The 14,668-nt window shown below is 43.5% G+C and overlaps 1 protein-coding gene across 1 annotated transcript in view; it reads right to left on the bottom strand.

The window, feature by feature from the left end:
- LOC127008555 (zinc metalloproteinase nas-4-like) overlaps window positions 1–11,916 on the bottom strand; it is a 15,394-nt gene extending 3,478 nt beyond the window's left edge. The window contains exons 1-5 of the mRNA XM_050880729.1: window positions 11,854–11,916; window positions 9,637–9,729; window positions 9,218–9,388; window positions 8,824–8,938; window positions 8,450–8,643 (exon numbers count right to left, since the gene is read on the bottom strand). Of these exons, the coding sequence (XP_050736686.1) occupies window positions 8,450–8,643; window positions 8,824–8,938; window positions 9,218–9,388; window positions 9,637–9,718 (562 nt within the window). The 5' untranslated portion in view covers window positions 9,719–9,729; window positions 11,854–11,916. The remainder of the gene's footprint in view (window positions 1–8,449; window positions 8,644–8,823; window positions 8,939–9,217; window positions 9,389–9,636; window positions 9,730–11,853) is intronic.
- Between the last annotated feature and the right edge of the window lie 2,752 nt (window positions 11,917–14,668).

The raw sequence follows: 14,668 nt of genomic DNA, 5'->3' as shown, positions 1-14,668 counted from the left end.
ATAATAATAATAATAATAATAATAATAATAATAATAATAATAATAATAATAATAATAATAATAATAATAATAATAATAATAATAATAATAATAATAATAATAATAATAATAATAATAAGGTAAGGGTCCAGTTTAACTCCGGTGCCTTAATTTTGGTCTATTTTCTTCCAAACCTTCACAAAACCCTTTGTATACATATAATACATTAGTAAAAAGTGGCGGACAAATGCCACCTACCCTCTACCCCCAACAAGCTTGGGGACCTGTGGGAAAGCGGGGTTTTCGGGTGGGGGGAGAGGAAAACGAGTAATTTCCGGGGAGTGAATGATCAGAATCACCTAAAACACTCCGGCAAATAGGTTGGGCTGCGTGTTCTAAAAAAATAAAAAAAAAAAAAAAAAATAACCGCGCGTGGGGAGCCCACATGCCTCGGCTAATCGATAACCAAGCGTACCATCGCTAGCCGAGCGTACCATTGCTAACCACCCTAAAACAGCCCCGAGCCATGAATCAAGGTCATCCGGGGCTCGGGCTGAAAGGGCCGGGGCCCCGGATGACCTTGAGTCATGGCTCGGGGCTGTTTTAGGGTGGTTAGCGATGGTACGCTTGGTTAGCGACGGTACGCTTGGTTAGCGATGGTACGCTTGGTTAGCGATTAGCCCACGCATGTGAGACCAGGTCCACCACGCATTCCCATAGGTCCCCAAGCTTGTTGGGGATTGAGGGTAGGTGGTCATTGTCCGCCACTTTTTACTAATGTATTATATGTATATAAAATGTTTTGTGAAGGTTTGGAAGAAAATAGACCAAAATTAAGGCGCCGGAGTTATACTGGACCTTTACCAATAACAATAATAATAATAATCATAATAATAATAATAATAATAATAATAATAATAATAATAATAATAATAATAATAATAATAACAGCAATAACAACAAAGATGTAAACAGTGGTGAGTTGCACCCCTCGCTGACGGACACCCGTTTGGCGGCGCCACCGTCGACCGATTACAATGGGAAGCCTCGGAGTGGTGCATCTTCCCATTTATAAGATTTTTGTTATACTAGCATATATCTTATAGATGGCAAAGCACATCGCCCCGAGGCTTCACACTGCAATCGGTCGACGGTGGCGCCGCCAAACGGCTGTGTCAGATTTTCCCATTCCTACAGCGGTTGGTGCATCTCACCATTTAGTAGATTTTTGATAATACCAACACCACTCCTCCTCTTCTTCTTTTTCCTCCTCCTCCTCCTCCTTCTCCTCTCGAAGCACTGAAGTCAAGAAGGACATTTCTGTCCTATACACCAACGCGCGGAGCTTAATACCCAAACGGGATGAGTTACTTGCCTACGTTGACGTAGAAAGTCCGGACGTGATTGCCATCACCGAAACGTGGGCCACCTCTGACCACCTAATGACCGAATTCTCAATTCCAGGATACGAGAGCTTCTACAAAAACAGACTTCACAAGAAAGGAGGAGGTGTTATTTGTTACGTCAAGAACAAATACCCTGCCGTGGAAGTAACCAAAGGAGACTCAGAGAAATATGACACAGTATATGTTGAACTGGAGACTAGCAAGCACAACAAAATAACGATTGGAACCGTTTACAGACCTCCAAAGCAACAAGAAGCGGACGACGAAGCGCTGTACGAGGAAATCCACACCGTAACGCAAAACAAACAATCAGTCATTATCGGGGACTTTAACTGTGCCAACATTGACTGGACCACGATGATTGGAGATCGGGAGGGTAACAGATTGCTCGAAATGTTAGAAGACACTTTTTTTACTCAGATTGTTACCCAACCGACGAAGGAAAATAACATATTAGACCTAGTACTCGTGAGTGATTCAGATCTCACACGTGAATGTCAAGTCGGCGAAAAACTGGATGGTTGCGACCATCACCTAATCCGCCTAAAGATCAGAACAGACCATGAATTCACCGAAAACACGTCCAAGATTCCAGACTACAAAAGAGCCAATTTTAACTTCGCTCGTGAGGTGCTAACCCAGACAACTTGGGAACCCATGACCTACACTCCTGTGGACGGAGCGTGGAATGGCTTCAAGAACAAACTCCTGGAGGTAGAGAGAACAACTGTTCCCATGAAGACAAGGAGAACAAATAATGCCACAAGCCCACCATGGATGACTACCCAGGTTCGACGGGCGATTAATTTAAAGAAGAGAAAATACAACTCGCTCAAAGAAAACGGCACTGACGAGGCACGCGAACAATACCATCAAAGCCTCAGAGCTTGCAGAACACTCATTCGCCAGCGTAAACGCGACTATGAAAAGCAAATTGCACGCGAAGCCAAGTCCAACCCGAAAAAGTTCTTAACGTATATAAGAACCAAAAAGAAGACAAAAAGCAATATCGGTCCCTTAAAAGATGAAAGTGACGTACTAACACAGGACAGTAGACAAATGGTCGAAATCCTAAACAGAAACTTCGCGTCTGTGTTCACGGTCGAGAATACCCAGTCCGTACCCGAGAGCCCTACCCCACCGATGGGAATCATTCCCCTAGAAATTGGCACAATCGAAGAACGGGATGTGAAGAAGTACCTAGACAAACTCGAGACAAACAAGTCCACCAGACCCGACGGCTTGTCACCCAGGCTGCTCAAGGAACTCAAGCAGCAAATCCTCAAGCCACTCACCACCATCTACAATCTGTCACTACAACAAAACAAAGTCCCAAAAGACTGGAAACAAGCGAATGTAACTCCGATCTACAAAAAGGGAGACAAAAGTGTGGCCCTAAACTACAGACCAATCAGCCTGACCTCTGTGGCGGGAAAAATCCTCGAGATCATCAGAGACAAACTCGTTAGGTTCTTTGAAGACAACAACATCATTTCCGATGCTCAGCACGGTTTCAGGAACAAGCGCTCATGCTTAACCAATTTATTGGACTTCTTCCAAGGTATCTATGAAAACTGGGATAATCATATCCCCAGCGATGTTATACATCTAGACTTTCAGAAAGCCTTTGACAAAGTGTCACACGAAAGACTCCTCAAGAAACTCAAGTCGGCGGGATTAGGCGGCAATCTGACAGCGTGGATCAAGGACTGGCTCACTGGAAGAAAACAACGAGTTGTACTCAACGGACAGGCCTCCGAGTGGCTCCCGGTCACAAGTGGAGTGCCACAGGGGTCAGTGCTGGGACCCATACTTTTCATCATAAATATCAACGACCTAAACTAGGATTGAAATCCAATCTTTCAAAATTTGCCGACGACACAAAGGTGGGTGGGAAGGCCCTCACAACGGCAGACTGCAAAATTATCCAGAGAGACCTGGACCAGATCACTCGGTGGTCAGAAAAATGGCAGATGTCCTTCAACACTGCCAAATGTAAAGTAATGCAGATCGGATCCAGAAACAGCAACCACACATACCACATGGGTGGCGAACCACTACATGTTGTGCAAGAGGAAAGAGACCTCGGGGTCACCATCAGCAGTGATTTGAAACAAATAAAACACTGCAAGTCCGCCTGTAAGAAAGCCAATACAATGCTTGGGTTCATATCGAGGAACTTCGACTACAAGACGCCGGGAGTTATGTTATCCTTGTACAATTCGCTGGTAAGGCCCCACCTGGAATACGCCGTGCAATTCTGGTCTCCTAATTACAGGAAAGACATTGAATTACTTGAGAGAGTACAGCGCCGCGCCACGAAGATGATACCATCACTGAGGACGAAGCCCTATGAAGAGCGACTCGAGCGACTCAACCTCTTCACGTTGGAAAAGAGACGCCTGCGGGGAGACATGATACAAGTCTTTAAGTACCTGAACAAGCTCAGCAACGCTGAGCACTCTAAACTCTTCACGCTACAAACCAACCTGAGAACAAGAAACAACGGAAAAACAATTCAAGCAAAGCGATGCAATACCGACATCGGCAGGAGTTATTTCTCGAATAGAGTTGTTCGCCACTGGAACAGCCTTCCTGCAGAAGTGGTTAGCGCAGAGACCATCAACTCCTTCAAGAAACGCATTGATCACCACTTTGCTGCATCGGGAGTGAACTGAACGTTCCCAAGAGTAGATACACAAGTGCTTTAATCCTTCCCTGCAAGTCACTCCTATGGCAAACGGATTGATTGAATCACTGAACGCAGGCAGCCTAGTAATGAGCCAACAGGCTTTCTGCTGCCTGCTAGTCCATGTTTCCATGTTTCCTCCTCCTCCTCCTCCTCCTCCTCCTCCTCCTACTACTACTACTACTACTACTACTACTACTGCTACTACTCCAACTACTACTGCTGTTACTACTACTGCTTCTACTACTACGACTACTACTACCACTACTACTACTACTACTACTTCTATTACTACTAGTAACACTGCTGCTGCACCTGCTACTACTACTATTACAACAACAACTACTGCTACTACTACTACTACTACTACTACTACTACTACTGCTACTACTACTACTACTACTACTACTACTACTACTTTTACATCTACATAAATGATACCTCCACCCATGTTTATTTTCCCGAGACATAATCATGGAGGGCTCCATAGCTTGGAGGTCATTAGCCCCACCTCTGTTCGCTAATGACTGTGGCATCCAACCATATCACTAATACTACCTGACACTAAATCACCTATCATCTATTACGTCTAGATCCCCCTTTCCTTTCCTACTCAAGTCACTCCCGACCCACCCTAATGTCACTCTCCACCACTGTGGCTTCACAGTCCATATTGGAGATGTTGGTGGCTTTTGGGCCAGAGTGTCTGGTGCCCCTGAGACATAGGATGGCCGACCTGAGCAGGGAGAACGAGAGGCGACACCACATCCAGGCGACAACGTGACTCCTTGGCTGATGCTTCTTTTCTGAGATTAGTTCCGCGAGGCGTGCGTAGAAGCATTGGGCCCTGGGACCCATCCCGCCGGATGTGGTGAAGACGAGGCGGGATGAAGCTGCCCTGATCCACATGCTGGATTCTTTCACCGTATGTCCTTGTCTTCTCCTGCTCGTTCCTGTGGTGGGCGGCTTGCAGGGGCAGCTCACGGTGACAGGCAGCCATCGGGTCGAATATGCGGATGTCCATGAAAGCCCGCTGTCCGCGCACCCAGAATCCGCGGGCACTTACATTAACCCGTGCCTCCTGTGAGGTATTGGCTGTCCTGTACCGAAGGTGTTCGCCGTCCAGGGGAAGCAGTGCCGGCTCGGTAGTGACGTCTTGGCATACCTCCCCGAGCATGCTGGCTGTCAGATCCCTCACGTCATCGTGTCGAATACAGACGAAGCCTCCTTTTTTACATATCATGGTGTGGGTGACATCATTTGGTGATCCCCATGCACAGAGATCAGGCAGTCCCTCAATCGGCCAGCCATATCTCAGAGCAATGGCGTTGACAAATTCTTGTTTGTTGAGGCTGAAGCCCTTTGCTCTGATTGGTAATGACGTTAGCCAGTTAGAGGCGCCTGCCTCCTGTGCTGTGTGTATTTTTCTACCCATTTCTGTGGACAGGTGGTGTGTAAGACGGTCCAGCTCGTCTTTTTGGGCCTGTTGCCTTTCTTCTGAGATTTTTCTTTTAATATCTCTTATTTCTGTTTGGTCTATCTCGCCCTCTGCCTCCTGAGCGATGATCTACTTTTACATCTACTACTACTACTACTACTATTACTACTACTACTACTACTACTACTACTACTACTACTTCTACTACTACTACTACTACTACTACTACTACTACTACTACTACTACTACTACTACTACTAATGCTACAACTACTACTACTGTTACTACTACTACGACTACTACTACGACTACTGCTACTACTACCACTACTGCTACTACTACTACTACTACTACTACTACTACGACGACGACGACGACGACGACGACTACTACTACTACCACTACTATTACTACCGGTACTACTACTACTACTACTACTACTACTACTACTACTACTACTACTACTTCTATTACTACTAGTAACACTGCTGCGGCTGCTGCTTCTACTGCTACTACTGCTACTACTATTACAACAACAACTACTACTACTACTACTACTACTACTACTACTACTACCACTATTACTGCTACTGCTACTCCTATTACTTTTACATCTACTACTACTACTACTTTTTTTTTTTTTTTTTTTTTACAGCTAAGGAGACAGCTCAAGGGCAAAAAAAAAAAAAAAAACCCACTCACTGCTCCCGAACAGAGGTTAAAGGAGTGTCCAAAATCAGAGGTTAATTTCGGGAGGAGAGGTGTCCTGATACCCTCCTCTTGAAAGAGTTCAAGTCGTAGGCAAGAGGAAATACAGATGAAGGAAGATTGTTCCAGAGTTTACCAGCGTGAGGGATGAAAGAGTGAAGATGCTGGTTAACTCTTGCATAAGGGGTTTGGACAGTATAGGGATGAGCATGAGTAGAAAGTCGAGTGCAGCGGGGCCGCGGGAGGGGGGAGGCATGCAGTTAGCAAGTTCAGAAGAGCAGTCAGCGTGGAAATATCGATAGAAGATAGAAAGAGAGGCAACATTGCGGCGGAATTTAAGAGGTAGAAGACTATCAGTATGAGGAGGAGAGCTGATGAGACGAAGAGCCTTAGCCTCCACTCTGTCCAGAAGAGCTGTGTGAGTGGAGCCCCCCCACACATGAGATGCATACTCCATACGAGGGCGGACAAGGCCCCTGTATATGGACAGCAACTGTGCAGGGAGAAGAACTGGCGGAGACGGTACAGAACGCCCAGCCTCGAGGAAGCTGATTTAGTAAGAGATGAGATATGAAGTTTCCAGTTAAGATTTTGAGTTAAGGATAGACCGAGGATGTTTAGTGTTGAGGAAGGTGATAGCTGGGTGTTGTCAAAGAATAGGGATAGTTGTTTGGAAGATTGTGTCGAGTGGATAGGTGGAGAAACTGTGTTTTTGAGGCGTTGAAGGACACCAGGTTCTTCTTGCCCCAATCGGAAATAATAGTAAGGTCTGAGGCTAAGCGTTCTGCAGCCTCCAGCCTTGAGTCGTTAAGTTCCTGAAGGGTGGGTCTTCTATTAAAAGAAGTTGAATAATGCAGAGTGGAATCATCGGCGTAGGAATGGATAGGACAGTTCGTTTTGGAAAGAAGATCATCAATGAACAACAGAAAAAGAGTGGGAGATAGGACAGAACCCTGTGGGACACCACTGTTAATAGATTTAGGGGAAGAACAGTGACCGTCTACCACGGCAGAAATAGAACGGTCAGAAAGGAAACTGGAGATAAAGGTACAGAGAGAAGGATAGAAACCGTAGGAGGGTAGTTTAGAAAGCAAAGATTTGTGCCAGACCCTATCAAAAGCTTTTGATATGTCCAGCGCAATAGCAAAAGTTTCACCGAAACGGCTAAGAGAGGATGACCAAGAGTCAGTTAAGAAGGCTAGGAGATCACCAGTAGAACGCCCCTTGCGGAACCCATAGAAGGTCAGAAGTGGAAAGGTGCTTTTGAATCTTCCGGTTAAGGATTGATTCAAAAGCTTTAGATAGACAAGAAAGTAAAGCAATAGGACGGTAGTTTGAGGGATTGGAGAGGTCACCCTTCTTAGGTACAGGCTGTATGAAGGCATACTTCCAGCAAGAAGGAAAGGTAGATGTTGACAGGCAGAGGCGAAAGAGTTTGACCAGGCAGGGTGACAGCACGGAGGCACAGTTTTTAAGGACAATAGGAGGCACTCCATCAGGTTCATAAGCCTTTTGAGGATTGAGGCCAGAGAGGGCATAGAAAACATCATTTTGAAGAATCTTTATAACAGGCATAAAGGAGTCAGAGGGGGGATGAGTAGGAGGAATATGCCCAGAATCGTCCAGAGTGGAGTTTTTAGAAAAAGTTTGAGAGAAGAGTTCAGCCTTAGAGATAGATGAGACGGCAGTGTTGCCGTCAGGACTGAGGAGTGGAGGGAAAGATGAAGAAGTGAAGTTGGAGGAGATGTTTTTGGCTAGATGCCAGAAGTCACGGGAAGAGTTAGAGAAAGCAAGGTTTTGACATTTTCTATTAATGAAAGAACTACTGACTACTACTACTACTATTACTACTACTACTACTACTACTACTACTACTACTACTGAGAATGAAAACCACTCTTGGAAATGAAAGATGTATATTTGCCGGACAGTTTCGATACACACTGTTACCATCTTTAGTGTAAGAAGTGAAGGTGTACCTCACCTCTTACCATTGAAGATGGTAGCAGTGTCCATCGAAACTGTCTGATAAATATACTTCTTTTGTTTGCAGGAGTGGGTTTTATTCTCATCAAGGTCACGTCAATGTGAAAATCGTAGTATACCACTTCTACTACGACTACTACTATTACTGCTAATACTAATACTTCCATCTTTATAACTTCTACTGTTGCTGTCATAACTATAACTACACTAACTTTACTTCTATCACCACCACCACCACATACCATCGTTAATGTTCTTCCATATGATCTTTACATAGCTGTCGCGGTCGGTGCGTGATTGCTCGTGGAAGAAGCCGAGAGTGTGTAACATTTCGTGCAGAATGGTGCCGAACTTACGGAAACACTTGCTATCAAGTTCCATGGTTTGCTCCCCGCCTCTTCTCCCTACCGAACTGCTGCATCCACCAAACTTGCTGCTTGAAATACAGAAATAAATATCTCGGACGTGTACAAGTGTTAGACCATATTTACATACACACTGTGAGCCGAACCATTAATTCTCTAGCTGTGTCCTTTCACGTTGGTTAACACAATGGGTAAGTAGATATATGGAGTGGATGCAATTATTAGAAACCTTTTGTACCTTGATAACTTACCTTCTGATGACGAGGTAGTCTGTCTGGTTAGTGTGTTTAATGAACTGGATGCAGCTTTTTGTCCTTATGTCGTACTCCCGCATGGCTCTGTACAACTCTTCCATTTCATACTCACCTGTTGAATAAAGTGTGTGTGTGTGTTTGTGTGTGTGTGTGTGTGTGTGTGTGTGTGTGTGTGTGTGTGTGTGTGTGTGTGTGTGTGTGTGTGTGTGTGTTAGTCGGGAGCATTTTCGTTAAGTAGCTCAATATGACATTTCTTCTCTCTCTCTCTCTCTCTCTAACTCTCTCTCTCTCTCTCTCTCTCTCTCTCTCTCTCTCTCTCTCTCTCTCTCTCACACACACACACACACACACACACACACACACACACACACACACATACAAGCACACTCACTGAAGCCATCACCAATCTCATAAGGCACTTCTCCATTCGGCCACCGGTACTTTTCGTCAATCAAGCCGCTTCTGTCCAGCCCCGGTAGGGGAAGTATTATGTCCCCTTCGAAATGTTTTCCGACCTCCTCAGCATTGACAGGAGGTTTTGGTGTCCACTGTTTCGTCGTCTCTGCAAGCGAAGTTACGTTGAATTGAATTATATTTGGCAGGTAGAACAGTTAAGGGCAGTAGAGAGGTAGGTATGAGGGTGTGATTGGTGGAATACCTGTCAGGGAAAAATATCCAGTCACTAGAGAAACATCTTTCACACTTGCGGCTTGCAGAAGCTATACAAATATTATGGTTACTATTGGAGTCTACTCAAAGGGACATCTTAACACTGTGCACCGGGGCACAAAAGAAAATTATTCAACTTACTGGGCACTTCCGGCTTGGGTTTCTTGGCTGCTTGGGTTATGAAGACGAGGGCCAGAAAGTAGACTGTCACTGCTCCGTTCATGGTCTTCGTAGCTTTGTGGGAAAGCGAAAATAAGACCACGCCTATACCTGTTTCACAAAATATGCTTCGTAAAAATTCAGTCAATGCTCGAATGCAGAGCCTTTTTGGAAGTGAAAACTTGTTTTTCCTATCTGGAAAGGGAAGGTGACCATCAGGACTGCAGAGGTATTACACAGATCAGTGTTTAATGAAAGGTGATGGCCCATCTTTTACTTTTGCAGATTCCGAGCTAACTTCTGAAGCTTCAGAGATATGACCAGTTAGGGTTCCCGTTTAGTAAGTCGACAACTGACCGTATTCTAACGCTTATTGATGGAGAAATGCCGTGAGGTTCGACATGGAATGCATGCAGCCTATGACGATCTGGGGAAGACGTTTAATTAAACATTTCGTTAGGCATCCTGGGATTTCCTGCAACTCCATGGAACTTCTTCAAAGAGGGTTTACTAATCTGTATTCAGGGACTGAGAATGCCGTGTGGTGTTTATGTGTGATGGTGAGGAGGAGTTATATCTACCTACTTTCCTGTGAACAATAAAGTACAGTATCACTCATCAACACATTAATGGACTGGTTATTATGCAGAGTTTAAACCAAATTCATAGTGCAGCTTCTATTGGCAATACCAGCGCAATTAATATTTTTTTTTGTCGCAGATTCATTGGGGTTCTGATTATGGCTCTTGAGGCACTGCATGAAGAGGCGAACCCCTTGGGACTTCAGGTCTCTTGGGACAAGTCAAAAGTACAGTTGTTTGGAGGCTTACTGGCTGAAACAGTACATTTTACTCATACGTGTGGTGAAAACATTAAAATATTGAACATTTTCACACTCCTAGGTAGCGTACTGCAGAACAACGGCGGGTCACGTCAATAAGTCTTACGGAAGATTGGCTTGATCTAGGGTGTCAATGGCTCGCTCAACATGAGTTTATGGAGCTGTCGATACCTGCGCAGAAGGGCAAAGATTCGGCTGCTCAAGTGGCTTGTGTTCCCTGTCTTACTGTATGGCTGTGGAACACATATGGACACTAAAATCAAGTGATGCAAACGGCGAGCTGATACCTTTGATAATAAATCTCTACACAGAATCATGGGGTATCGTTGTAATTACTGCGTTATATTGACTATTATTTCGTGAGACTGAATCGAGGCCTTTTACTATTATTTGGAGAGGCGATGACCGAGTGGTCAACGTGCAGATGTGGTGAGCCCGAGGACCCGGGATACAGTCCAACACCAAGACACTGACAGTTTTCAACCACGGCGCTCCGTTGACAGCATGTGGACAATTCTCCGCTGTAAACGAAACGCCGTGAAGCAGCATGAGCCATGAAGGTCATATATCACGGCAACGACTTGAAATAAAATTCGCCTGCGCCGCTAATGGGTCATCCACCTGGCCCTTCAAGAGAGTCTACCGGCACTGTAGGCAATACATATTAAAACAACAATTTTGTAGTCCGTAAACCTCAACTTTGGATATATCGGTACGTGGGACGCTTCCGAGAAATCGACCTTGCCAACCGGGTTGGTTCTAAGAAAAAAATGAATATAAGATTCCAAGGGAACGCCTACAAAGCTCGTTGTTGTTTAATTAAATTGATGGGTGATATCAGGAGGTACTTCGGATGGGAAGGGGACCAGCATGGAGACTTGCTCGGAAGGACCATCGGAGTTGGAGTCATAACGTGGGCGAGGTAACGCGCCCTTCGGCTTATACCTCTATTGATTGGTTGATATTGACTGATTGAATTATTGAATCGCTAGACGCCAGTTAGACTCCTCTTCAAATTTCATGCACCACTGCCTGATGCTGTTTTTAATATTCCATACTTCCCTTTGGGCCCCTACGGGATTCCACGGAACTTTGGTTCCATTCTCTCAGAGGCAGTCTGTTAAATCTACATCAGTGTTCATGAGACTTTACTGCGACCTAGTTATATTTTATACATTACCCTCATGACTCATTTGCAACCCTCTTGACAGTATTAAGAATATGTCGTCCTAAGTCTAGATTTACTTTTCTGTTTTTAAGATTGTGGAGTGAACTGGTTTTCGTAGCACAGTACTAGGAGGCTACCTGTACCCTGAAGAACAGAACTCAACAATGAACGGACCGCGGAAGCCCCTTACCTTCAGCTTGGTGCCCTCTGTCTGACTGCACTTCAGTCCTCAACTGATGGGCAAGTGCTCGCTGCCGTTTGTTTGTATCATAGTTGTGGTGGTGGGGATACAGATTATTCAGTCATTTTTTTGCAATAATCAGTACGTGAAAACAGAGAATATATCTCCACGTGTCCTCCCTTTCTCGCACGTGGGCATACCATCGGAAGAGATTGGTAAATGCGTCAAAGTATCTCCAAAATATGTTCCTAAAAATTAAGGATATTGGATAATCCTGCAATTGCTCCATCACATATCTTTCCTTTCCGCGTCTGGTGTTTGCAGAAGACTTTCAACAAGCAGACGCAGTCTTCATAACATTCAATGCTCAATGTAAACAGCAAAGTCAGTTTAGTCTTGGCTATCACGTGCTTTATATTCTGTAACGTTTTTGCTTCCCAACGTTATTTTTCATTTCGTTTTGCTTGTGGACTGTATTAATTAAAAGGTTACAGAACTCATGTGCGGCGACAGATATAAATATTTAAGAAAACGATGCACTGGTCACCTATATGACGTACATACTTGCTTCCAATGAGAAAAAAAGGATCATTAATTAGCTCTTTGTAATTCATTAGCGTAACTCGCTCTCTGGCTTAAAAGAAATAAAAACGCCCACGTGCACGACAGGAGTTACGGGCATTTTAGTTACGCACAAGAAGACGGGCTGGTTTACCATAGTGCAAAAATACCTTAAAATATATCTTTGATTCATGTTAGAACTCGCTTTATAGTTACCTTTTCTTCCTCCAAATAATTTGTAAACATATAAAAGATATTAAAAATGCCAGTTTTAAAGCGCGCGAAAAGAAAAAAAATCCATGTGCATTACAGAAATTATGTTCAAACGAGATATGTACAAAATGGATTAGTCTCCGATCCTCTAGAACAGTGGTTCTTAAACTGGGGACGCGCCCCCTAGAGGGGCGTTAGTAATTTTCACGTGTGCGGAGGATGAGCCTTGGAGGAGAGCTGGATTTGTCTGTTGTTGGAATATTAGTTATTATCTTTAACAAGAGCGTGGGCTAATATTGAGAAGTTTATGAAAAAAATGTAAAAATAGCGCCATTATTAACTTTAGTTTTCAATAGTCTAATTAGGTTTACTGTTTAATAAAGCTGGAAGGAAATTTTATCTATATATGCAAGGGATGCGTGGAGGGAAAGACCCATTCCTGGGGGGACGTGGTAGTAAAAGTTTAAGAACTTTTTTTTTATGTTTCAGTCAATGGAACCGGTAGGATTTCTTGGTGGGGCCTGGTGGTCGGCCCCAGCCCGTTATGGGGCAGGTAAGTGTTTATAGCGGCGCCATCTTGCTTGGCTCATGCTGTTCCCCGGAGCTCATCTTTGATCCCCTTAAGTGCGAAATTCTAGAGTCCGGGTTGATAGGTGGTCTTCAGGATAGCATGTGGGTAGTCTTAGCCTCTTAGGCCACTCGGCGGTGACTGAAAAATCCCAGCTTGTAGCGGCGGGCGGGACTCGAACCCGCGTTCTCCTGGACGCAGCCCGCACGCTACCACTCAGTCACCGCTATATATATATATATATATATATATATATATATATATATATATATATATATATATATATATATATATATATATAAGGAAGAAGGTTGAACGGGTGAACCAGTTGTACAAGAAAAATATCAAGTCAAGTCAGGGAACAGTGAATCATTGCCATCTCTTACAAGAAGAATATTCAAAATCATAAAAAAAAACTATTAGTTCTACTTATCATTCTTAAGTGAAAAACTCATCTTGGGTAATGTACCGTATATTAAACTATGGTTTCATTTAACATTGGCCAAGTTTAATACAAGAAAATGTCCTTATAAGACTGAAACAAATAATCAGTGGAAACAAACAAGGATTAATGCAAAAAATAAATCATTTAAATCGAAAAAATCGATTAAAAAAAATCCGGTTTAAATCAAATGCTTTTTTTTTTTTTTTTTTTTTAGAAAAAATCATGATTTTTTCCAACCCTGATTTTTATTATTCTTGTATTCTCGGGTGACTGGGTCGGTCTCCAAACAGAGCTACATGAAACACTACAAACTGTTGCTATGCTTAATGCAAAACCTGCCCCTTTACTTGGATTTGAAACTGAGTAAATACACTTGCATGATGCCCTCCGTCCATTTCTTTGAAGCCTGTCTAAGTGCTCGCCTCCACCTTTCCTCCACCCTATCTTTTCTTTCCTTCCCACACGCCTTCTCAGAGCCAGGTGGGACACGTAACAATGGTTTGAAGGTAGACAATTTCAGTTTCAACAAAGACACAGGCAAGAATTGGTTTACCAATAGAGTGGTGGATGAGTGGAACAGGTTTGGCAGTCATGTTGTGGGAGCCAATACCATAGATACAGTCAAGAAGAGGTTATATAAATTCATGGATGGTGAGGTAAGGTGGGGTTTGCCTTACAGGAGCTGCCTTGTATAGGCCAACTGGCATCTTGCAGATTCCTTACATTATGTTTTTATTTTTTTTCTTCTCTGGCATAATTTTTTTAACCGACTGGGAAATAAAAATGAACAACATAGCAACATAACCACTATAATGCATGATAACAATGATAGAAAAAAAATAGGAGGAAAATTAACGTATGAACAAAAAGTTTAAGAATTAGATGAACAAATATAGTAGTAGTAGTAGTAGTAGTAGTAGTAGTAGTAGTTGTTGTTGTTGTTGTTGTTGTTGTAGTACAAGAAAAGAAAAAAAGTGAAGGACCAATAAAACTTTATTAACATTTCAACACGCACTTACTTTTCGTCTTCGTGGTGA

Source organism: Eriocheir sinensis, chromosome 38 (genome assembly GCF_024679095.1).
Source record: "Eriocheir sinensis breed Jianghai 21 chromosome 38, ASM2467909v1, whole genome shotgun sequence".
NCBI classification, from domain to species: domain Eukaryota; kingdom Metazoa; phylum Arthropoda; class Malacostraca; order Decapoda; family Varunidae; genus Eriocheir; species Eriocheir sinensis.
The sequence above is the reverse complement of the archived record's forward strand: the minus strand, read 5'-3'. Positions and strand labels throughout refer to the sequence as shown.